This window comes from Camponotus vicinus, unplaced genomic scaffold (assembly GCF_025532165.1).
Source record: "Camponotus vicinus isolate PSW18456_S1 unplaced genomic scaffold, iyCamVici1.0 SCAF_7, whole genome shotgun sequence".
Taxonomy (NCBI): domain Eukaryota; kingdom Metazoa; phylum Arthropoda; class Insecta; order Hymenoptera; family Formicidae; genus Camponotus; species Camponotus vicinus.
The window spans coordinates 9,997,308-10,023,007 of record NW_028141979.1 but is presented as its reverse complement, the minus strand read 5'-3'; the positions used below and the strand labels follow the sequence as shown (position 1 = coordinate 10,023,007).

General features: G+C 29.3%; 1 protein-coding gene and 1 pseudogene across 1 annotated transcript; both read left to right on the top strand.

Annotated features, from left to right (window-relative positions):
• The first annotated feature begins 59 nt into the window (after positions 1–59).
• LOC145974775 (aminopeptidase N-like) lies at positions 60–7,637 on the top strand. The gene is made up of 11 exons (XM_083104786.1): positions 60–562; positions 675–1,154; positions 1,292–1,478; positions 1,829–1,982; positions 3,331–3,412; positions 3,987–4,348; positions 4,992–5,269; positions 6,498–6,694; positions 6,870–7,202; positions 7,297–7,366; positions 7,512–7,637. Exons 1-11 carry the CDS (start codon positions 60–62, stop codon positions 7,635–7,637), a joined length of 2,772 nt encoding a protein of 923 aa, XP_082960912.1.
• A 596-nt stretch (positions 7,638–8,233) lies between these two features.
• LOC145975036 (aminopeptidase N-like) lies at positions 8,234–22,026 on the top strand (annotated as a pseudogene).
• Positions 22,027–25,700: the final 3,674 nt, after the last annotated feature.

Genomic DNA, 25,700 nt, shown 5'->3' with positions numbered 1-25,700 from the left:
AAATACTTTTTTTCTTAATGAAGAAACGTTTCTTTATAGATATCCGAGTGAAATTCAACATGACATTCTTAAAACTATTATTAACTATTAGTATAATATATCTTGTCATGATGGCAATAGCGAGTCATGTTGATGATGAAGAATCAAATATCAAAGGAATCGATGAAGAATCGAAAATCGCAGTGCGCAGTGTATTAAACAATACATCAAGCAATATATCAGATTATATACATCCGACACATTATAATATGAAGATAATGTTAAACAATGATTTTCTCTATAACTTATGCATAATCACTTTAAATATTTCTTATGCAAAACAATACATAAGTTTTTATTTACCGGATTCAGCGAGTATAATAGTATCGACATTAAAGAAAATTAATGATACGGTTTATGAAGCAATCTCAAGAAATTTTATTAAAAATAATATTTTCGTGCTCGATTTCGGTGATATCTCGTTGCGTGGAATGCACTATCTGTATATAGAGTATGCAATCCCAATTAATATCGTAAGGGAATCTTTCGGAACTCCGTACATAAACGGAGATGAAGAAATAGAGTAAGTAGAAGAATATATGAAATATCAAAAACAAATTGTACATTTGTGCATTCTACGCTTACAATTATCTAATATTATTCATTATTTAATGTTTATCATTAAAATACGGCAGGTGGTTAATCGCAACAGGTATCCCAGCGAAAAAACAGCAAATATTTCCATATTGGGACAAGCCAGAATTAAGAAGTACTTTTGATATTTTCATACTGCATCATTCAAAATACAAAGCTTTGTCAAATATGCCGACAGAAACTACTATATTTATGTCCGATATTATGATGTGGACATATTTTCACAAGACTCCTTTGATCTCCATAGATAGTGTAGCATTTCTAGTATCGGGTTTTCATCAGATCATCCTCTCGGATAATGAAACAATTCGTTCATCCATATGGTTCAGACCACAATCGGAACCGCATCTAGAATTTGCGAAAACTGTTATTTCTTCCGCTAGTGTATACATTCGTAATTGGAATATTTGGAGGAGAGAACTTGCGCGGACCTCTGTTTCATTTGAGAGCAAAGTGGATCATGTCGTAATCCCGGATTTACAAAATGATATGGAACAGACTTTGGGTTTCATTTTTTATCGGTAATATATATAGTTGAAAATATAGGTATATTTTAAAAACTATTTTAATTACATATTATATTGTAATTCATTTACATAAGAAATTATATTAATATCCAAAATTTTTTATACTCATTAATATGTATAATTATTTTTAGAGAAGCAGATATCACTTATAATGAAGAATTAGATCCTGTCGCATACAAGACGATAATTGCGCGCTTAATTGCACGTGGGATGGTACAAAAATATATTAGAAATCTGTTCAGACCAACTTACTTATGGCCTCATACATGTTTAAACGAAGGATTTAATATATTTTATCAAGCATCCATTATGGGCAAGGTTATTTTATTACTAACGCTATTTGAATACGCAGTCAAATGATTAATAGTTTAGCAATATAAATAATTGTTAAATATTTGTGCAAATATTCTGTTTTATTTCTTAAATGTAAGAAATTATAAGATTCCAAGTCTCTAAAGTTTCTAGAAATCCGGTGAAAGAAATTTAATGAGAACTAAATATGTATATGTCTTTGTATGAAAATTATCGCAGAAAAATTTACACACACAAACATACATACAAACTTTATTCTTAACAATAGCATATAATAAGCTAATTTTGATATGTACCAAAAACTTTTTCTTTTTGATTATTTATGATAAGTTATGATTATATCGAATTGATTTTAGGCTCTGCCAAATTCCCGGATGATGGATTTGTTTGTAGTTCAAGTTCAACATGAATTACTCTATCTAAATACTTATTTTGTTATAAATTCTACCATAGAATATAATATAAGCTATCCTGAAAATTATATACAGTCTTCTCTTTCTCATATCAAAGGTATGCGTATGACACTGCATAATTAAACAATTAAATAGTTATAAATTTCTAATGTTAATTTCATAGAAAATGAGAAAAGTCATTTATAAACAAAAGACCCTGTACGATTCTTATGGAAATTGAATTTTGAGGTTTGGTGAAATTTGCAGAAACTCTGGAAATAAATAGTTTGTGGCAAATCAAAAGTCACATTAACCGCGATATCGTTTAATAGAGCCATTTCGTCGCTACAAGCGTTCAAATGTCGAAATAAATAATGTATTATTGAGTAGAATCACACACAGTTGATTACTTTTATTAATACATAGATATTATATTTACGTGGAAAATATGTACATAAATGTATATATAGGGTGTCCATAAATTTCACATATACTATATTTCAGAAACGGTTCAAAAATTACGAAAAATTATGAAACAGGTGTTTAATTATTTTGAGTGGCTAGTCTTTTAATGCAATTAGGAAAGTTGTATCCCTCTTCCATCCGATGGGGGATACTTAGGGAAAACTTATATAATAACTATACTTTCAACTAATTATATTTTATCAAATATCAAATAGCATGTTATGGCGACGACAGCGGCGATGCTGCTACACACACATTTTTTCCATGTTAATAAATTAGTAAAATGTATTAATATAAATGATCAACTGTGTATGACATTCTAATATATTATTTATTTTATTTAATATATTATTTACTTTTCCTTAATAGTATTGAAATAACGCCTTATTTCGATATTTGAATACTTGTAGTGACGAAACCACTTCATCAACCTTATCACATTTATTTTGACGTTTTTTAAATTTTATTGTGTTTTCGCGTAAACTATTTATTTCCAAAATTCAGCAAATTCATTCAAAATTCAAATTTCTTCGAAATTTAATTTCCATAGAAAGAACCAGGCAAGGCAATTCATTTGTAAAATTTAATATATTTTTTCATAATATTTGCATTAACGTAATAATATCTAACTTTAAAATTAAATTTTTATATAATTTTTGAATAATTTTATAATGTGTGATTTTTTTAAAATTATAACTATACATGTTTATCTAAGATTTCAAAAAATTATAATAAAATATAAAATTTACTAATTCCTTATAATTGTCTAATTTATTATTTTTAACAAATTTTTAATGAGTCACTATTTATCTATTATTACAAATTTTTTCGTTGAAATGTATTTATCAATTTTTATAGCTGCTTACTTAGATTTAATTACACAAACTTTGGGTGTCATATCTTTAATTTTATTAATTACATATAAATTCACAAACATTTATTGCACATTGCAGTAAAGACATTTTAAATATACTAAATTCTTTTTCTTTCAAACGTTATAGGATCCATTATATGGCGCATGTTAATACGAACATTACCACTTCATATATTTTTAGAGGGATTCATGAAATATTTGGATAATCAGTAAGTATAATGTATTGTAATGTAATAATATATACATCATAGAGGAGAAGGAAAAAAAATCAAAATATAAAATAAATTTAATAATATATTTCCAGTTTTTTAATGTTTAAATGACATAGATATTTAAAAGCTTAAATTTATACTGCTATTTTATATTTATGAATTTCTGTTAAGATTGAACTTCAATTTTTTAATTAATAAATATATAATAGATATTTATATTTTCTAAATAACAAACAATTTAAATTGAATGATTTGGAGAATGTAGTTTTACAATCATAGAATATAAACACTCTAAAATTTTGTAATATAAAAATTAAAATTATTATTTATTCAGTCACGAGACAAATTCTGACATAACTACTAATAAATATATATTAATATATATTAATAAGAAAATATATATATATGTATACAATTATATTAAATTTCATAAATTTCTATCTCTGTAGAAGTTACATTATAGATTAAAATACGAAAATAAATTCTGTGTAAATTATGATCTCTTTCCTTATTATTTATCCCTATCATTTTTAGTATAGAGTTAAAATTATTATGATGTTAAATCTTACAGATTTCGTAAGCCTGAAGCAACAACTGCCGATCATTTATGGGACGCTATGAGATCTAAGATGATTGAATTGAATTTTAAGTATGATTTTAATATAAAAGATACGATAAATTCGTGGATTATGCAGAAGTATCCTTCCGTATTGAAGGTGACGCGAAATTATTCTACTGATGTTGTAACCGTATCGGTACAATTTCGCAACAAATTAGATGAGGAACAATATTATATTCCTGTTAGTTATACTACGGAGTTGAATCCCAATTTTACCATAACTTGGACGAATATTTTGTTAACACCATGGCATTCAAAACCTGAACTCTTTCTTGAAAAAAATCAATGGATTATTTTCAATTTACAACAAGCTGGTAAATATTGAATAATAAATTTACATCTATATTATCTATTATATAAAATAAATTTACAATTATATTGTATATAATTTAAAGTATATATATTTCAATATATAAATACATATATTTGTATAATTATTATAAATATATATATAAATATACATATATTATGTTTGTAGTCGAAGACATTTTATGTTTGCACTAAATTGCATATCCAAATCGTCAGAATTGTTCAATTATTATACATACAGACATACATACATACATACATATATATATATATATATATATATATATATATATATATATATATATATATCATATATATCATATTTGATACCAATTTTAATTAAAAATTATCATAAGATGTATTAAAACTCATATATAATATATAATATATAATATAAGATATAACAATAGATATTGCAAAAATATTGAAATTTTAACAATATATTTGAAATTTTCATTTCTTGCTGTAATATGTAGAATTGCTGATACAACCTTCATGTTAAATAATAAAAAACGGAAGATGCAAACTTCTCTAATAATAATAATATATTTAATACTGAAATATCTTTAACATCTCGAAATATGTTTAATAAATATATATCATTTCAAAGTATTTAATAATCGACAAAAGTAATTTATTTTATAACAGGATACTATCGCGTCAATTATGATATTGCGAACTGGCGAAAAATTGCACAATACTTAAATTCTGAAAAATATAGTAATATACATGTTCTCAATCGAGCGCAAATCATCAATGATGCGTTTCATTTTGCGATAGAGAAGAAACTTGAATTCTCCGTATTTTGGGAAATCGCTTCTTATTTGGAACAGGAAAGAGATTATATAGCATGGTATCCTATGCTCAAAGCATTTGAATTTTTGTCGAACATCTTTCCATTCTTAAATTTTTATCCTGAATTTAAGGTATATATATAGATATAATTACATTTTTTTATAAAAAAATTATTCATTACATCAATTATCTATTTTATAATACAACGATTTCATATCATAATAATGAATTCTTTTAAAAATAGATATATGTAGTGAGTTAAACAAAAAATATTAACTATACATTATTATATAATTTCTTTTGTGTCAAAATTCAGAAATTAAAATTCGAAAGGCGCTTATGTTACATATTTGTTATATATTTTTTTTTATATTTAAAACAATCAAAAATTTTGAATATTTCATCAAGTTATTTTTCTATAATAATAATACGTTAGTATTTACATGATAATAGTTGATCAATTGTGTAATTAATGTTTAATTAGTTTTAGGAAATTATAGAACACAGTATATAACACAATTATCTTTGTTATATTAATTTTCTTTCGTAGTATTCGAACGTTTATGATGTTAAAAATATACAAATATTTTGCAGAGAAATTGATTTATATAATATTAAGATAATATTTTTACATTATATAACACATAATAATTTAATATGTATAATAATCCACTTGTAAATGCTTGTTATATATAAAGGAAATTGATATTTAAAGTTTAAAATACTTAAAATCTATATTTGATACGCCACAGATTTAAATTAAGAAAATAATAATTAAGAAAATAAAAATTATATATCAACATCGATACATCAATCGATACATCAATATGCATAGACTAAAATATATGTACAAAGTGTCTCGTAAAGCTTGATCGCGCGTGCCTCGACTCTTGTTTTTTCATTGCTATGCGACATTCGCCGCTGGCACACTTATCGCGCATATCCTATGATATAGTCTCGCGAAACGCACGCTTATTCACATTTTTAATTAATATTTTAATAATTATTACGAAAATTGTAGAATGGTAAAGAATCTTTCTGTTCAGTTTATTGCGATCTACCCACTCACGAACATTAGCACAATTTTATGAAATACTTTATATATCGATATGTGTGTTAAAGATTCATTAAATGATATAAAATCCATACCTATTTAGATGATAAAATATACACAATTATTCACACACAAATAAGAAATTGGTTAATCTACTTATTATGATATTGATGCTACGAAGTCACATAAATATTAGAGAAATATGAAAGAAAATTATTTAGGAAAAACGTTTATTTGCGCGTACATTATATCTGTTCTTGTAAATAATGAATTAACTAAATATAATGATAGTTATTAAATTTTAGGGAGTGCTAAGGTTTGATTTTATGCAGAAGTTTAGATCTAATTATTGGAATCTGTACGACGAAAGTCACATCAGCGATCATGCTAAATGCTTAAAACAAGAACTCGCAAAGTGGGAGTGCATTATAAATGAAAATCCTTGCGAAGAAAGGTCTAAGCGTCATTTGAAATGGCATCTAGCAAATCCCAAAGAAAACAAGTACTTCTTTTCATAATATTTTATTCTTTTTCTAGGATTATTTTTTTATATTCTGCATATGTTTGAGAAATTAGTTATCACTTATATCAAAAAATTATTTATAAAATACTAAAGAAACTATTAACACAATTTCGATTAGAAGATTTTTATTTCTTTTCTGGACTGTCTTCTGTAGACTTTTGCCTGGATGGAAGAGGTGGACATATTGCAATGGTTTGAAAACGGCAGATCGTGATACATGGAATAAAGTTTTTAATGATTACATGAAAGGAAATGATAAAATATTAGAATGTTTGGCTTATAGTAAAAATTCTGAAATTATAATCCATTATTTAAAAATAAAATTATCAGAAATTTTATTCGAACTATTCAATCTATCTGGTCATCAGCCTGGACTGACGAAGCGAGCTTATGCCTTAAATGCTAATATTTTTCTTTCTGTCATTGAGAGGCACACTAAATATATGCTTACAAGTTTATTAAATAATTACAAATCAATAAGACACGGGTAACAATACTACTTAATAAAGATATACCACACATATAGATGTGAAGATTTATTGTACGAAATAATTATAAACGTATTGTTTTATTTTTTATAGCAAAGTCGATGAGATTGTAACATTAATTGTTATAATTAACAATGCGTATTCTAAGGGACAGTTGGGCGAGGTAAATTTTAAATAAATCAAATTTCTATATTTTATATAATATTTTTCCATAATTCTGTTCATAATGATACTCTGTATTTGTGACAGTGCAATTATTAAATACGAAATCATTTACTGATAATAATTATTTAAAAAATCCATTTTAGATAATGAAATTTGTAAAAAGGAATTTTAAAAATTCAGTCATTCCCAATATTGAATTCAAGATAGAAACACGCTGGTCGGAGATTGAAAAACAGATAAATTATTTTCGATCTTTATTTGACAATTGAATAACGAAATCTTTAAGATATTATCTGTATAGAAATTAAAAATACAGCATAAATGATTGTAATAATATTTATAAATGTATATACTTATTTATTCACTAATGTCATATAGGAATTAATAATTGTTTAATTGTATTTAATCAATATAATATTATAATTGCACAATATGATATTAAAAATATTGTTTTGTATAATATTGTATAAAAATATTATATTGTATAATATTGTATAAAATTATTATATTACATTACAATATAATTCATATTATGAATATTATGTATTGATATTTTTAATATAATGTTATATTACATATTATATTGTATTACTTTTCTGTATTATTCTGTAAATTTAATACACAGATGTTGATTATACATATATTTACATGTGTTTATTTTACACGGATACATACTGTGACCGTTTATTTTTTTATGTTGGGCTAATGTTAATTGTGGCCGGTGATATTGGCCCACGGCACACCTTCGGCGCGATCTTTTCTCAAAATGTAAAACTCTAAAATTGCCTGGGCGCCAGGTGCGGGGAATCCGCACCGCTCTAATAAAATCTCAACAAATTATATAATTTTCCACGCTCTGAAGAAGATGAAAGAATTTAAAAGCTATCGCGACGGATACTCGGCTAGCCCCGTATCGAAATTGGTAGAGGGGCGGTCCGTTTAATTAATTCACAAGGAAGGATCGAGAATACAAGGTGGCTGCAAATAAAACATAATATTTTAGTAACGAGAATAGATATATTTAACATGTGAATAAATTCCAATGGCAGACCGACTGGCGTAGATGTAAAACGATTTTATAATATTGATTACCAGATTATTAGCCGGCAGCGACGGGCCGGCATTCGAGCGCGATCACCGCGGTATCACGTGTCACGCGGCCGGAAGAAAGCGTAAAAGAAAAGTCCCGGAATTCCGCGCTAAACGAAACTTGTTAGAGTTTCGGCAGCTACGGATTCCCAAATAAATTTTAATAATGAATACCGCGGTTTTGGCTCCTTTAATGACATCCGTCTGTCGCAAATAAAATAATTAATTACAATAATGGATCTACTCGCCACACGCACAGTTGACAGAATCGATTATAGATGCGAGTCGATTATTCAGATCTACTACTTTAACGAAAGAATTGAGCGGCTACTAACGTATCTTACATAGCCGATTGAATCTAGACCTGAAAAATTATAAATAACCAGGAAGTATCAACCGATTTGAGCCTCGGGAGTATGCGAGCCGACGCCGCGACGTAGTTGCCGGTTATCGAGTACCTCAATCGCCTTCGGGCGTGAGCTCTTCGTATCGAAAGTTTAACAGGCAAAGATTCTCACAAAATCACTATAAACGCAACAAGAAAGACAATTAATTTGCCCGTCGATTATCGGTATATTACGCGTTAACGACAAGAATTTAGACAAGACTCGATAACTCAATAAAAGGCACATTAAATTCAACGCGCACAACTACCCTCTATAATATAATACACGGAATGCGAGTCGACGCTGCAACGCAATTGCTAGCTATCGAATCTCGAGATCGCCTTATGTGTGGGGCTCAGTTAAAGTAATTTTTCCGGACGAAAATTTACAGTTAACAATAATAATCGTACAATAAACACGTAAAGTGACTGTCGGCGCGCAACTGGGAGAGAGGGCACTTAATTTTACGCAAGCTCGAACAAAGTCTTTAGGCCGGCCGTCGTACGGTAAGACGCAAATATCGAGAACGCGGAAAAACGAAATTTACAATGAAATTTAGTGACGGCAGCTATACGGCCCCGACCCTGTTCGAGCTAATTCTACCTTATTACACAAAAAAAACGGCCAGATGGGGTCGACGCTTGTCTCACCGGTGACTCCTTGCGGTTCTCCGTGCTCTCGGCATCCACTCGTCGGATCGATACCTTTGGGCCGTCGTTCCCTTCGCCGGTCCGCCGAACAGTGGCGAGCGGCAGTCCCGTCGGAATCACGCCGGCGAATTAATTGGTAATTGGGCCACCTGCGGCGCTTCCGCAACCCTCAGGATCGTCGTGTGGCCCATTTTATCCCGCGGCCTTCAGGGCCGTACCTGTGCCTGTCGCACCCCGTTTTCCTTGGATTTTTCGTAATTTCTCTCGTCGGAGCCCGTCAGGGGGAATATCTTCGGCAGCCACTCGCCGTTGATTATAAGGTTCTTCTTGAGCTCTGTTCCGGCCGAGGTGGCTCCGGCGCGGGGTCCCAGTGTTAATTTCCCGCTAGTTGGCCTTCCCCGCTATCATTCTCCGTACCTGCTGGGCATATTAATGTTCACAGGGCGGCAGCGACAGTCTTAAGTGGACTTTAGATAAATTGGCACAACCAAATAATACTTATCCTAGCGTTTCCCTCTAATCGGCGCCTCCACTCGCCCGTCTCCTTGCATGCTGAACTCCTTCCTTAAAGTTGGAGCCACCGGATGAAATCCCGTCCGCGTTTCCCATCACGCCCGCGCTTAAACCTAATCTTATTGCTAACAATTAAATATTTATGCCAGGGAGGCGAGTATAACCTCGCCTCCAATAGCCGCTCTCTCCCTAAATTAGGGGAGAACGAGGGCCCAAATTCACTCTCGGTCGGATCTCGCGATCCTTGTGGCGGACCACCAAGTGTCACGTCACAATACATATACAGGGTGTTTCCAGTATCTCGCAACAAAGTAAAACCATATGTAAATATCGCTAATCTGAACCAAAAAATCCTATATCATTTTGAAAACCATCACGTAAAACTTCGAGATATTAATTAAAAAAGATCGGCCAATACATACAAGTATAAGCGCGATTATAATCCTTCAATTAATTTTCTCTCGCAAATAGTTTTAGTAAAATTGTCTTTATAAATAAAAGCTTCATATACGAAAATGGAATGAAAAACATAAACAAGTTTATACTTATTGACTTCTGTCGATATGTAAGATATCCTGTGCTACGTATAATCAAGACGTCATTTATATAACACTACGTACCTTCGATATACTGTCAGGAATGCCAACAGAGCCATCAGTTTATGATAGTCTCTTGAAGCGATAAGTTCGCGATTGAATGCTTTTGGTGTTAAATCTGATATTAAACCTGGCTAATTCAACTAGTAGGATAAGGCATTAAATATATAATAAAATATTTGTCTTTCCTTCTTTAAATGTACATACAAAATTGTGTGGAGTAACAGGTAACGCTTTCATTTTATAAAAGACATTTTCTTTAATTTTCAAATCGACTAACTCATTTTATTATAAATATTATTTTTATCTTTTGCATATATTACAGTTAATAGAAATGAAGACATTTACGTTTGTACTGTAATAGCATGTTTCGACCATTTTGACATATAGAAAGTGTAAAATTTATAAGCTAAATTTCTCTTTGACATTATAAAATTATTGTGTAATTAATTTTTTATTATTGCTATAAAATTATCTAAGCTATATAAAATATTATCTCATTAGCTAAGCTATAAAATTATCTATCTTAAAAACGTATAATAATACCTGTGTTTTGTTTTTAAAATATTTTTTATAATGAATATCTAGGACCAGTAGGATGTTAATTTGAATGTGTAACGAACGAATAAACAACAAATAATAAAAAATTAACATTTTATTCAAAAAGATGTGTTATAAAAATATTAACATAATTGTTTTTAGAATTTTGTTCGAATGTTTGATACAATCCGTTACATTATCAAAATTTCAAATATTTGATGATATTTGATTTCCGTTCAGTGTTTGTATGTTTTTAATACATTTCTTACTTAAGGAACAGATTGATCTTGAAAATAACATGTTAGTAAACATATGGTCCATATCATGTATAAAATCGCGTTGTTCAGAATATACCTTCATTTCTCATACATTTTAATGCTTATATTATATATATATATATATATATATATATATACATTGAAATATGTAATAGTACTAGGACAAATCTTAAAGATAGCTAAATTGAGATAAATAAGAGTTATGTTTATTGTGCTTGTTCTACTGGAATTATCAAAATACATCCTTCATGTCTCCTAATATTCAAGTCCGAAAAAAATATTTCATATGTCGTTTTAATAATTTGTATATTTATCTTTTCTAATCATTCCTTTATTTATTAAACTGTATTATTTTAATTTCTTTTCAAATTAATCGTATTTTCTTATGAAGTGTTTTGTAAATTCTCTTGAACGTTTTTTCACACCAAAATCGATTTTATTGCATACTCCTTGTAAATACTTTCGTTTTTAATGTAGAAATATTTCTTATAGATATCCGAGTGAAATTTAACAGACATTCTTAAAACTATTATTATGTAGTAGTATAATATACATTACCAAAATGGCAATAGCGATTCCTATGCATGATGAAGAATCAAAAATCAAAGGAATAAAAATCGATGAAGAATCGAAAATCGTGCGCAGTGTATTAAACAACAAATCCAGCAATATATCAGATTATATACTTCTGACACATTATAACATACAGTTAATGTTACACAATAATTATCTCCGTAGCAAATGCATAATTACTTTAAATATTTCTTATGCAAAACAATACATAAGTTTTTATGCACCGGATACAGCGAGGATAATAGTATCGACATTAAAGAATAATAATGGTACGGTTTATAAAACAAACTCAACAAATTTTATTAAAAACAATATTGTCATGCTCGATTTCGGTGATGTCTTGTTGCGTGGAATGTACGATCTGTATATAGAGTATGAAATCTCAATTAATATCGTAAGGGAATCTTTCGGAATTCCGTACATAAACAAAGATGAAGAAATAGAGTAAGTAGAAGAATATATGAAATATCAAAAACAAATTGTACATTTGTGCATTCTACGCTTACAATTATCTAAAATTAATAATTACCTAAAATATGTCATTAAAATACGGCAGGTGGTTAATCGCAACAGGTATCCCAGCGAGAAAACAGCAAATACTTCCATATTGGGACAACCCAGAATTAAGAAGTACTTTTGTTATTTCCATACTGCATCATAGAAAATACAAAGCTTTGTCAAATATGCCGACAGAAACTTCCATATTTATGTCCGATATTATGATGTGGACTCGTTTTCACAAGACTCCTTTGATCTCCATAGATAGTGTAGCATTTCTGGTATCCGATTTTCATCCGATCATCCTCTCGGATGATGAAACAATTCGTTCATCCATATGGTTCAGACCACAATCGGAACCGCATCTAGAATTTGCGAAAACTGTTATTTCTTCCATTAGTGTATACATACGTAATTGGAATATTTTGAGGAAAAGAGTTGCGCGGACCTCTGTTTCATTTGAGAGCAAAGTGGATCATGTCGTAATCCCGGATGTACAAAATGATATGGAACAGACTTTGGGTTTCATTTATTATCGGTAATATATATAGTTAAAAATATAGGTATATTTTAAAAACTATTTTAATTACATATTATATTGTAATCCATTTACATAAGAAATTATATTAATATCCAAAATTTTTCATACACATTAGTATGTATAATTATTTTTAGAGAAGCAGATATCACTTATAATGAAGAATTAGATCCTGTCGCATACAAGACGATAATTGCGCGCTTAATTGCACGTGGGATGGTACAAAAATATATTAGAAATCTGTTCAGACCAACTTACTTATGGCCTCATACATGTTTAAACGAAGGATTTAATATATTTTATCAAGTATACATTATCGGCAAGGTTATTTTATTACTAACGCTATTTGAATACGCAGTCAAATGATTAATAGTTTAGTAATATAAATAATTGTTAAATATTTGTGCAAATATTCTGTTTTATTTCTTAAATATAAGAAATTATAAGAATCCAAGTCTCTAAAATTTCTAGAAATCTGGTGAAAGAAATTTAATAGAAAGAACTAAATATGTATATGTTTTTGTATGAAAATTATCGCAGAAAAATTTACACACACAAACATACATACAAACTTTATTCTTAACAATAGCATATAATAAGCTAATTTTGATATGTACCAAAAACTTTTTCTTTTTGATTATTTATGATAAGTTATGATTATATCGAATTGATATTAGGTTCTGCCAAATTCTCGGATGATGGATTTGTTTGTAGTTCAAGTTCAACATGAATTACTCTATCTAAATACTTATGTTGTTATAAATTTTACTATAGAATATAATAGTTATCCTGAAAATTATTTACAGTTTTCTCTCTCTCAAATCAAAGGTATGCGTAAAACACTGCATAATTAAACAATTAAATAATTATAAATTTCTGAAAATTAATTTCATAGAAAATGAGAAAATTCATATATAAACAAAAGACCCTGTACGATTCTTATGGAAATTTAATTTTGAAGTTTGGCGAAATTTGTAGAAACTCTGGAAATAAATAGTTTGTGGCAATTGAAAAGTCACATTAACCGCGATATCGTTTGATAGAGCCATTTCTTCGCTACAAGCGTTCAAATGTCGAAATAAAACGTTATTTCATTACTACTGAGAGAAAATAAATAATGTATTATTGAGTAGAATCACACACAGTTGATTACTTTTATTAATACATAGATATTATATTTAGGTGGAAAATATGTATATAAATGTATATATAGGGTGTCCATAAACTTCCCATATGCTATATTTCAGAAGCGGTTCAAAAATTACGAAAAATCATGAAAAGGTGTTTAATTATTTTGAGACGCTAGTCTTTTAAAGCAATTAGGGAAGTTGTATCCCTCTTCCATTCGAAGGGGGAGACTTAGGGGAAACTTATATAGTAACTATACTTTCAACTAATTATATTTTATCAAATATCAAATAGCATGTTATGGCGACGACAGCGGCGATGCTGCTACACACACATTTTTTCCATGTAAATAAATTAGTAAAATGTATTAATATAAATGATCAACTGTGTATGACATTCTAATATATTATTTATTTTATTTAATATATTATTTACTTTTCCTTCATAGTATTGAAATAACGCCTTATTTCGATACTTGAATACTTGTAGTGACGAAACCACTTCATCAACCTTATCACATTTATTTTGGCATTTTAAAAATTTTTTTTGTGTTTTCACGTAAACTATTTATTTCCAAAATTCAGCAAATTCATTCAAAATTCAAATTTCTTCGAAATTTAATTTCCATAGAAAGAACCGCGCAAGGCAATTCATTTGTAAAATTTAATATATTTTTTCATAATATTAGCAATAACGTAATAATATCTAACTTTAAAATTAAATTTTTATATAATTTTTGGATAATTCTATAATGTGTAATTTTTTTTAAATTATAACTATACATGTTTATCTAAGATTTCAAAAAATCATAATAAAATATAAAATTAACTGATTCCTTATAATTGTCTAATTTATTATTTTTAACACATTTTTAATCATTCACTATTTATATATTATTACAAATTTTTTCGTTGAATTGTATTTATCAATCTTTTATAGCTGCTTACTTAGATTTAATTACACAAACTTTGGGTGTGATATATTTAATTTTATTAATTACATATATATTCACAAACCTTTATTGCGCATTGCAGTACAGACATTTTAAATATACTAAATTTTTTCTCTTTCAAACATTATAGGATCCATTATATGGCGCATGTTAATACGAAATACATTACCACTTCATATATTTTCAAAGGGATTCATGAAATATTTGTGTAATCAGTAAGTATAATGTATTGTAATGTAATGATATACATCATAGAGGAAAAGGAAAAGAAATCAAAGTATAAAATAGATTTAATAATACATTTCCAGTTTTTTAATGTTTAAAAGACATATATATTTAAAAGCTTAAATTTATACTGCTATTTTATATTTATGAATTTTTGTTAAGATTGAATTTCAACTTTTTTCTTAATAAATATATAGTAGATATTCCTATTTTCTAAATAACAAATAATTTAAATTGAATGATTTGGAGAATGTAGTTTTACAAACATAGAATATAAACACTCTAAAATCTTTGTAATATAAAAATTAATTTATTATTTATTCAGTCACGACGAATGCTAACATAATTATTAATAAATATATATTAATATATATTAAATAAAAATATAAACATGAAATATAAATAAAATATTTTTATTAAAAATATATACTAAAAAATATATATTACATATATATATATATATATATATATATATGTTTTTATTATTTTTGTATATGTTATAAAAATAATATATATATATTTTTTTTATTTTTATAACATATAAAATCCATGAATCTATCGTGTATATAATCAATAATTGTATATATTGTATATTATGTATTGTATACACGATAGATTCGTAGATTTTATATATATATGTATATATATATACAATTATATTAAGTTCATAAATTTCTATCTCTGTAGGAGTTAGATTATAGATTAAAATATGATAATAAATTTTATAAAATATGATTTTCTTTTTTGTTATTTATTTATCAATTTTAATATAGTATTAAAATTATCATAATGTTAAATCTTATAGATTAGATGATCCTGGAGCAACAACTTCTCGTGATTTATGGAATGCTATTAGATCTGTCATGATTGAATTCAATTTTACGTATGATTTTAATATAAATGACATGATAGATTCGTGGATTATGCAGAGGTGTACTATCGTGTTGAAGGTGACGCAGAATTGTGCTACTGCTCTTCCAAGCGTATCAGTAGAATTTTACAACAAATTAGATGAGAAACAATATTATATACCTGTTACTTATACTACAGAGTCGAAACTCGATTTTAAAGTAACTTGGACGAATTTTTGGTTAACACCATGGCGTTCAAAAATCGTACTCTATTTTGAGAAAATGAATGGATTATTTTCAACTTACAACAAGCTGGTAAATATTGAAAAAAAAATTTATATCTTTATTGTTTATTTATATATACAGGGTGTTCGGAAATTCAACCGCCAAATTTTCAGAGATTGTCGGGGGCACTATAAGAATCATTTTTCGCAAATGAACCTGGGGTCGGAAACGTGTCATTACATCGCTACGGCATACGGAGTGTTCGAAAGAGTCGGGACCTCGAAATATCACAAAAAATAGAAGTTTTACAAAATATTGTTTCAAACAAAAGTTGTAGGGTGTAAAAAGGTCTATTTACTGGCGCCATGTGTTTGACCTTAGATGGCGTCGCCAAGGTCACGACAAGGCCACCTTGAATATTTGAAATGGAACCCTCCACTTTTTATTGCATATTCTTGTAGCCCTTCTCGAGACCCTTTCAAAGCACTAATTTTACCAACTTTAAGTAAGCCGTTTCGAAGTTATCGAGCTTTTCATGGTAAGATGTCTCGCCCGCGAAGGCAAGAGATCCAAACACAAATTCGATTTCCAGATTGGAAGATGATCTAGCCAACCTTGACAAGAACGGTGACTGATCCAGCCGATGAAGGCAAGAAAAAAAAACAAAAAAACAAACAATTTTATGTAAAACTTCTATTTTTTGTGATATTTCGAGGTCCCGATTCTTTCGAACACTCCGTATGCCGTAAGCGATGTAATGACACGTTTCCGACCCCAGGTTCATTTGCAAAAAATGATTCTTATGGTGCCCCCGATAATCTCTGAAAATTTGTCGATTGAATTTCCAAACACCCTGTATATAAACACAGGGTGTTAGTGAATATCTGTTACAAACTTGTAGGGTATGCAGAGAGTTTAAAGTAAATCAACTTTTAATAAGGAACTCATTTCCGAAAACACACCGTTTGCGAGCAGACTGGAACTATTGGTATGTTCAGTAATAAGAATAATTCTCATAATAACTTTATTTGGTTACATTACACTACAAAAATGTTTAGCAATGTCAAAACAGATGACTACAATAATTGCTCATAATGACGACCACCAACTTCGATGCAAGCATTGCACCTGCGAAGCATGGTACACTCCTTCCAAAATGTTGGACGTCATTTGGATTTCTCGTTGTCATTATGAGCAATTATTGTAGCCATTTGTTTTGACATTGCTAAACATTTTTGTCGTGTAACGTAAATAAATAAAGATATTATGAGAATTATTCCTAATACTAATCTTCCTAATACCAACAGTTCGTCCGTATTTCGCAAACGGTGCGTTTCCGGACATAAGTTCCTTATTAAAAGTTAGTCTACTTTGAACCCTCTACATACCCTAGAAGTTTGTAACAGGTATTCATATACATATATTTACATATACAGGGTGAGCCATTTTAATTAACGCACGCAATTATTTCGGAAACAAAGCATTTCAGAGAAAAATGTTTCAGACAAAAGTTTTATGGTTTCGAGGGGGCCATAAGACGGTATCATTGGTTTGACCTTGAAGAGTTATTTGAAGGTCACATGAAGGTCACCTTCAATTTCTTAAATGGAACCTACTATTTGTCATTGCATATTCTTGTAGCTTATCTCGAGGGCTTTCCAAAACTCTATAATTCAATACCTTTTCGTTAAGTACTTTTTGAGTTATGAGGCTTGAAATAATTTCTTAATTTTACATAAACCGTAAAATATCTTGTAAAATATTCATTTTTCGATTATCTTATCTTAATACTTTTATGTACAAAATAATGAGAGGAATCAATTGGTGTAAAGAAAACACATAGTTGTTTTAAAGAAAAAATATGGAATTGTTAATTGCAAATTATATATTTTTTCTTCAAAACAACTATGTGTTTTCTTTACACCAGTTGATTCCTCTCATTATTTTGTACGTAAAAGTATTAAGGTAAGATAATCGAAAAATGAATATTTTACAAGATATTTTACGGTTTATGTAAAATTAAGAAGTTATTTCAAGCCTCATAACTCAAAAAGTACTAAACGAAAAGTTACTTAATTATAGTGTTTTGGAAAGCTCTCGAGATAAGCTACAAGAATATGCAATGACAAATAGTAGGTTCCATTTAAGAAATTGACGGAGACCTTCATGACCTTCAAATAACTCTTCAAGGTCAAACCAATAATACCATCTTATGGCCCCCTCGAAACCATAAAACTTTTGTCTGAAACATTTTTCTCTAAAATGCTTTGTTTCCGAAATAATTGCGTGCGTTAATTAAAATGGCTCACCCTGTATATATATATATATATATATATATATATATATATATATATATATATATATATATATATATATATATATACACGTATATACATATATATAACATATCATATATATCATATATGATATCAATTTTAATTAAAAATAATCATAAGATGTATTAAATTTCATATATATAATATAAGAAATAACAAAAGATATTGCAAGAATATTGAAATTTTAACAATATATTTAAAATTTTCATTTCTTGCTGTAATATGTAGAATTGCTGATACAGCCTTCATGTTACATAATAAGAACGGAAGATGCAAACATCTCTAATTATAATAATATATTTAATTTCGTAATATTTTTAACATCACGAAATATGTTTATAATTAATATATATCATTTTAAAGTATTTAATAATCAACAAAAGTAATTTATTTTATAACAGGATACTATCGCGTCAATTATGATATTGCGAATTGGCGAAAAATTGCACAATACTTAAATTCTCAAAAATATAGTAATATACATGTTCTCAATCGAGCGCAAATCATCAATGATGCGTTTCATTTTGCGATAGAGAAGAAACTTGAATTCTCCGTATTTTGGGAACTCGCCTCTTATTTGGCACAGGAAAGAGATTATATAGCATGGTATCCTATGCTCAAAGCATTTGAATTTTTGTCGAACATCTTTCCATTTTTAAATTTTTATCCTGAAATAAAGGTATATATATATATATATATATATATATATATATATATATATATATATAGATTGATACAAAAAAAATTAAATAATATAGTATAATTAATTTTTTTGTTCAACTCACTACATATATCTATTTCTAAAAGAATTCATTATTATGATATGAAATCGTTGTACATTTTTTTATAAAGATTTTTTTTTTAAATGTTATTATATATATATATATATATATATATATATATATATATATATATATATATAATAACATTTTTTTATAAAGAAATTATCCATTACATCAATTATCTATTTTATAATACAACGATTTCATATCATAATAATGAATTCTTTTAAAAATAGATATATGTAGTGAGTTGAACAAAAAATTAATTATACATTATTATTTAATTTTTTTTGTATCAAAATTCAGAAATTTAAATTCAAAAGGCGCTTATGTTACATATTTGTTATATATATTTTCTTTATATTTACTACAATCACATACATTTTAAATATTTCATCAAGTTATTTTTGTATAATAATAATACGTTAGTATTTACATGATAATTGTTGATCAATTGTGTAATTATTATTTAATTAGTTTTAGGAAATTATAGAACACAGTACCTATGTATATAACACAATTACCTTTCTTATATTAATTTTCTTTCGTAGTATTCGAATATTTTCGATGTTAAAAATATACAAACATTTTGCAGAGAAACTGATTTATATAATATTAAGATAATCTTTTTACATTATACAACACATAATAATTTAATATACATATAATAATCCACTTGTAAATGCTTGTTTTATAAAGGAAATTGATATTTAAAGTTTAAAATACTTAAAATCTATATTTGATAAGCCACAGATTTAAATTAAGAAAATAATAATTAAGAAAATAAAAATTATATATCAACATCGATACATCAATCGATACATCAATATGCACAGACTAAAATATATGTACAAAGTGTCTCGTAAAGCTTGATCGCGCGTGCCTCGACTCTTGTTTTTTCATTGCTATGCGACATTCGCCGCTGGCACACTTATCGCGCATATCCTACGATATAATCTCGCGAAACGCACGCTTATTCACATTTTTAATTAATATTTTAATAATTATTACGAAAATTGTAGAATGGTAAAGAATCTTTCTGTTCAGTTTATTGCGTTCTACCCACTCACGAACGTTAGCACAATTTTATGAAATACTTTATATATCGATATGTGTGTTAAAGATTCATTAAATGATATAAAATCCATACCTATTTAGATGATAAAATATACACAATTATTCACACACAAATAAGAAATTGGTTAATCTACTTATTATTGATATTGATGCTACGAAGTCACATAAATATTAAAGAAATATGAAAGAAAATTATTTAGGAAAAACGTTTATTTGCGCGTACATTATATCTGTTCTTGTAAATAATGAATTAACTAAATATAATGATAGTTATTAAATTTTAGGGAGTGCTAAGGTTTGATTTTATGCAGAATTTTAGATCTAATTATTGGAATCTGTATGACGAAAGTCACATCAGCGATCATGCCAAATGCTTAAAACAAGAACTCGCAAAGTGGGAGTGTATTATAAATGAAAATCCTTGCGAAGAGAAGTCTAAGCGTCATTTGAAATGGCATCTAGCAAATCCTAAAGAAAACAAGTACTTCTTTTCATAATATTTTATTCTTTTTCTAGGATTATTATTTTATATTCTGCATATGTTTGAGAAATTAGTTATCACTTATATCAACAAATTATTTATAAAATACTAAAGAAACTATTAACACAATTTCGATTAGAAGATTTTTATTTCTTTTCTGGACTGTCTTCTGTAGACTTTTGCCTGGATGGAAGAGGTGGACATATTGCAATGGTTTGAAAACGGCAGATCGTGATACATGGAATAAAGTTTTTACTGATTACATGAATGGAAATGATAAAATATTAGAATGTTTGGCTTATAGTAAAAATTCTGAAATTATAATCCATTATTTAGACAGAAAAATATCAGAAATTATATATAAATCATGGTATAATGTATCTTATAGTGAAATTAAATCGATAGAGCGAGCTTATGCCTCAACTGCTAATATTTTCCTTTCTGTTCTTGAGAGGAATACTAAGTACATGCTTACAAGTTTATTAAGTAATTACGAAACAATGAGACACAGGTAACGATATCATTTAATAAAGATATACTACACATAGATGTGAAGATTTTATTGTACGAATTAGTTATAATATTGTTTTATTCTTGATAGGAGAGTCAATAAGATTGCGACATTAATTGTTATAATTAACAGTGCGTATTCTAAGGAACAGTTGGATGAGGTAAATTTTAAATAAATCAGATTTCTATATTTTATATAATATTTTTCTGTTCATAATGATACTCTGTATTTGTGACAGTGCAATTATTAAATAGAAAATCATTTATTGATAATAATTATTAAAATAATCCATTTTAGATAAAGGACTTTGTAAAAAAGGAGATCAAAAGTTCAATCATTTCAGTTACCGATATTGAACAGAAGATGGGAACACGCTGGTCGGAGATCGAAAAACAGATAAATTATTTTCGATCTTTATTTAACAATTGAATAACGAAATCTTTAAGATATTAACTGTTTAGAAATTAAAAATACAGCATAAATGATTGTAATAATATTTATAAATGTATATACTTAATTATTCACTAATGTCATATAGGAATTAATAATTGTTTATATGTATTTTATCAATATAATATTAATTGTACAATATAATATTAAAAATATTGTGTTGTATAATATTGTATGAAAATATTACATTATATTACAATATAATTCATATTATAAATATTATATATATTTTTAATATTATATTTTATTACATATTATATTATATTACTCTTCTGTGTTACAAATTTAATGCATAGATATTGATTATATATTTACGCGTGTTTATTTTACACAGATATGTACATATACAGGATGTTTCCAGTATCTCGGTACAAAGTAAAACCATAAGTAGATCTCGCTAAACTGGACTAAAAAACCCTATATCATTTTGCAAAAAACCACGTAAAATTTCGAGATATAAATTACAAAATATTTAGTTACAATGGGACGACCTTTCTCGCGGCGCGCTTCTAGTCTCGCGTATTGGCCGATCGTTTTTAATTAATGGTTTTACTTTATTGCGAGATACTAGAAACACCTTGTATATATTTTAATCATATACTACAATATTAATTATATAGAAAACTTGACTCTAAAAGACGCTTCTTTTTTAAATAGAAAAAATTTCACAGACAATATGAAAGTTTTTTAAAGTATTGTTTTATTAGCAGATTTATTGCATAGTAATAAGATCAGATAAATACATTTAAACTCTCGTGTGCATTTTTTTTATCTCAGAATATATTAAAATATTGAAATATAAAAAAGTAAAAAAGATTTAATTTCTTTTTCTCCCCTTTGCCCTCGCTCTCCCTTTTTCACTGATTTCTGTATTGTAATAAATTAATAATCACGAATATGTTCCCATCCGAATCGTCATCCGTAACAACTGTATTATTGTGCATTATATTCGGATTAAATTTTGCGGTAATACAAAAACACATGCAAATTGTCACGTTGAACACGTTAAATTATTTATTTATATTGCGTACTAATATATTAATCATATTATAATCGTTGCAAATCTATTCTTAAATATATCTAAGTTGAACTTATTTAACTTAGAAAAACTAAAAAAATGCATAAAAATATGCTGATCAAAATGGAAACAGAATTAAAGAATTAAAATCTCGAATTTGAAAAAATATGTGATCTTATAAAGCTATCACATTATATAAATATGTTATTGAAGAAATGTCAATAGTGATCGATCTAAAAATGATACCAAAAATATCTCGCAATATTTATTACTTGAAGAAATATAGTTTACACTTGTATCGCGCTTATATTGTAGTTACATTTTCCGTAATGCGGAAATCTCAGGCAAATCTCTCGAGGCTGCTTGACCGAATCATCAATACTCGAGTATCAATTTCCCATTTGCACTAATATCGACGATATACTCTGCTATCAGTATTTGAGTTCACGAAGCCAAATCCTCTCGGATAATCCTAATCGTCGAAACGATGCAACGTTTTATCTGCTAATCTCGCACTGGACGCCTACGACGATCGAATCAGATTGACGTCGTTTAAGATTTATATCTATCCATGAAAGAGATTTTTATCGGATCGCGAGAAAGAGGGAGAGACGAGCTCAGAGGAGTATATATTGTGTATGGTATGTGAGAGTGTGTATAATATATTATAGCCAATAATTATACACATGTATATTAATACATAAAAAGATTGTATTCATTATTATTATTTATATATAATTAAAGTCAATGCAATAGTCTATTTATTATAGCTAATTGTTCGCGAGCGAATCCGACAGTGGACAGTAAGAGCGGAAGGTCTTTCAGTAAAAAAAGTGCGCCACGTTTGACAAAACGAAAAGTGACATTTATTAAAGTCAAACTTAAAAGACAAGTGTTTAGTGCAGCGATTGAGTGATTCGCGAAACAGCGGTCTTCGCGAGCGGAATCGCGAGCGATGCAGCGATATAAAAGCGTTTTCCGAATTCGTAAGCGGTCGTATAATGCGGTTAATCAGCGGTTTTATCTAAGAGATTGCGGAAAGTCCAAGAGAGTAAGCGATCGTATAATGCGGTTTATTATGCGGTTTAACTAAGCGGTTTAACAAAGCGGTTTGACGAAAAGTGCGAGACTTCGGCTTGCTCGCGTGCGGTGCCCGTTATAAGGCGAGCGGAATTTTGGGCCCGTAGCGACGTGGCCCAATAATTTTTGTGCTTTAGCGGTGACCTCATGGCGCCGCGCGTAATTGGCCGCCGATGAGGTCTAAGGTAGACAATTCTTTAATTGTCATGCGCGCAACCTTTTTCTGTCAGCTGATTGGCAATCAGCTGATCGTGACGTATGGGCGCGCATGCCCATACGCCTCTCTTATTTTGTCGACGGTTGATGTTGTTGTTGTCAATGTTTATAATCAGCGTTTCTCGGTCGAAGAAAAAATGCGAGATAACGGGAACGGTCGCGTTTTTGTGAAGGGTCGAAAGCTCGAGAAGATTCTTGACGCCCGTTAAATTTGAATCCTCGAGTTATAGAATATAATTTGAAATATTTGCGAAATTGAATTCCAGATGATTTTTATGATTTTCGAACATCCCGCCCGCCTCGTCAGTACGTGACGAAATTTGCGAGAGTGTTCGGGCGCGGGCAGATGTCGCGAACGGTCCAATTGATGAATTATTGACAGTGATCATAAATGGAATGCGTGACGTGGTACAAGACACGTGTTGTTCAGTTCGTTCGAGTCTTTCGCGAGAATAGTAACGTGCGAGTGTAATGAGATTTATACAGTGTTAAATAATGAGAAAATGGACAGTGAGATTTTAGTGAATGATCTCGCGAGTGTAGTGAGATTGAGGAATAGTGAACGTCACGAATCGCAATGTGAAGTGCTGTAACAAGTGATTCTAGAAATTAATCGCGTGCGGTGTAACGAGAATTCGACGATTAATTTTTTCATCACTTGATGATGCGCGGTGAGTAGTGTTGCGGATAACGCGGCCACAGACACGATAAACAAAACGCGGAATGAATGTGACGGACAGATGCAATATATACAATATATACAATGTGTATGAATGAACAGTAACGCGAGACAAAGAACTTTAAAAGTTGCGGCGGTCTCGCGTGTCCGGAGGTGACGGCTGCGTCGTATTGTACGCCCCAGGAAGCTGACCAGTGGGACGTTGTGTCGCCATCGGTGACACCCGGCAGTGGCTCGCAGAAACCGATGCAGCGATGAAGAGCGGAGGGTCGTCTCGGGCTCGGTGAACGGTTGGCCGACGGCGTTGAGCGATCCGACGGCTCGATGCTCGGGAAGCTCTCCGTCGGACACGTCGCGGCTGTTGCGTGGCCAGAAGGCTTCGTCCTGGAGGAGCCCGGCTGGGGTCATCCACCGCAGCGGATGGCTGACCCGGTCGCTGAATACTGCGGATGGACCTAGAAAAGTGCGGATGTGAGTTCACAGATTTAGTGTGAGGGTGGACGCGCACAGTTAGAGTTGCGGCAACGATCTTGGCTTCGCCGGGGCGACCTTGCCCTTGGCAGCCAATTAGTGTGATGCGGTTTGACCCTTTTGTTGATAGCTTCTCCTGCGGGACTCCAGCCAGGATGCTGTCGTCGGTGGCGGTCCTCTTTTTGCAAG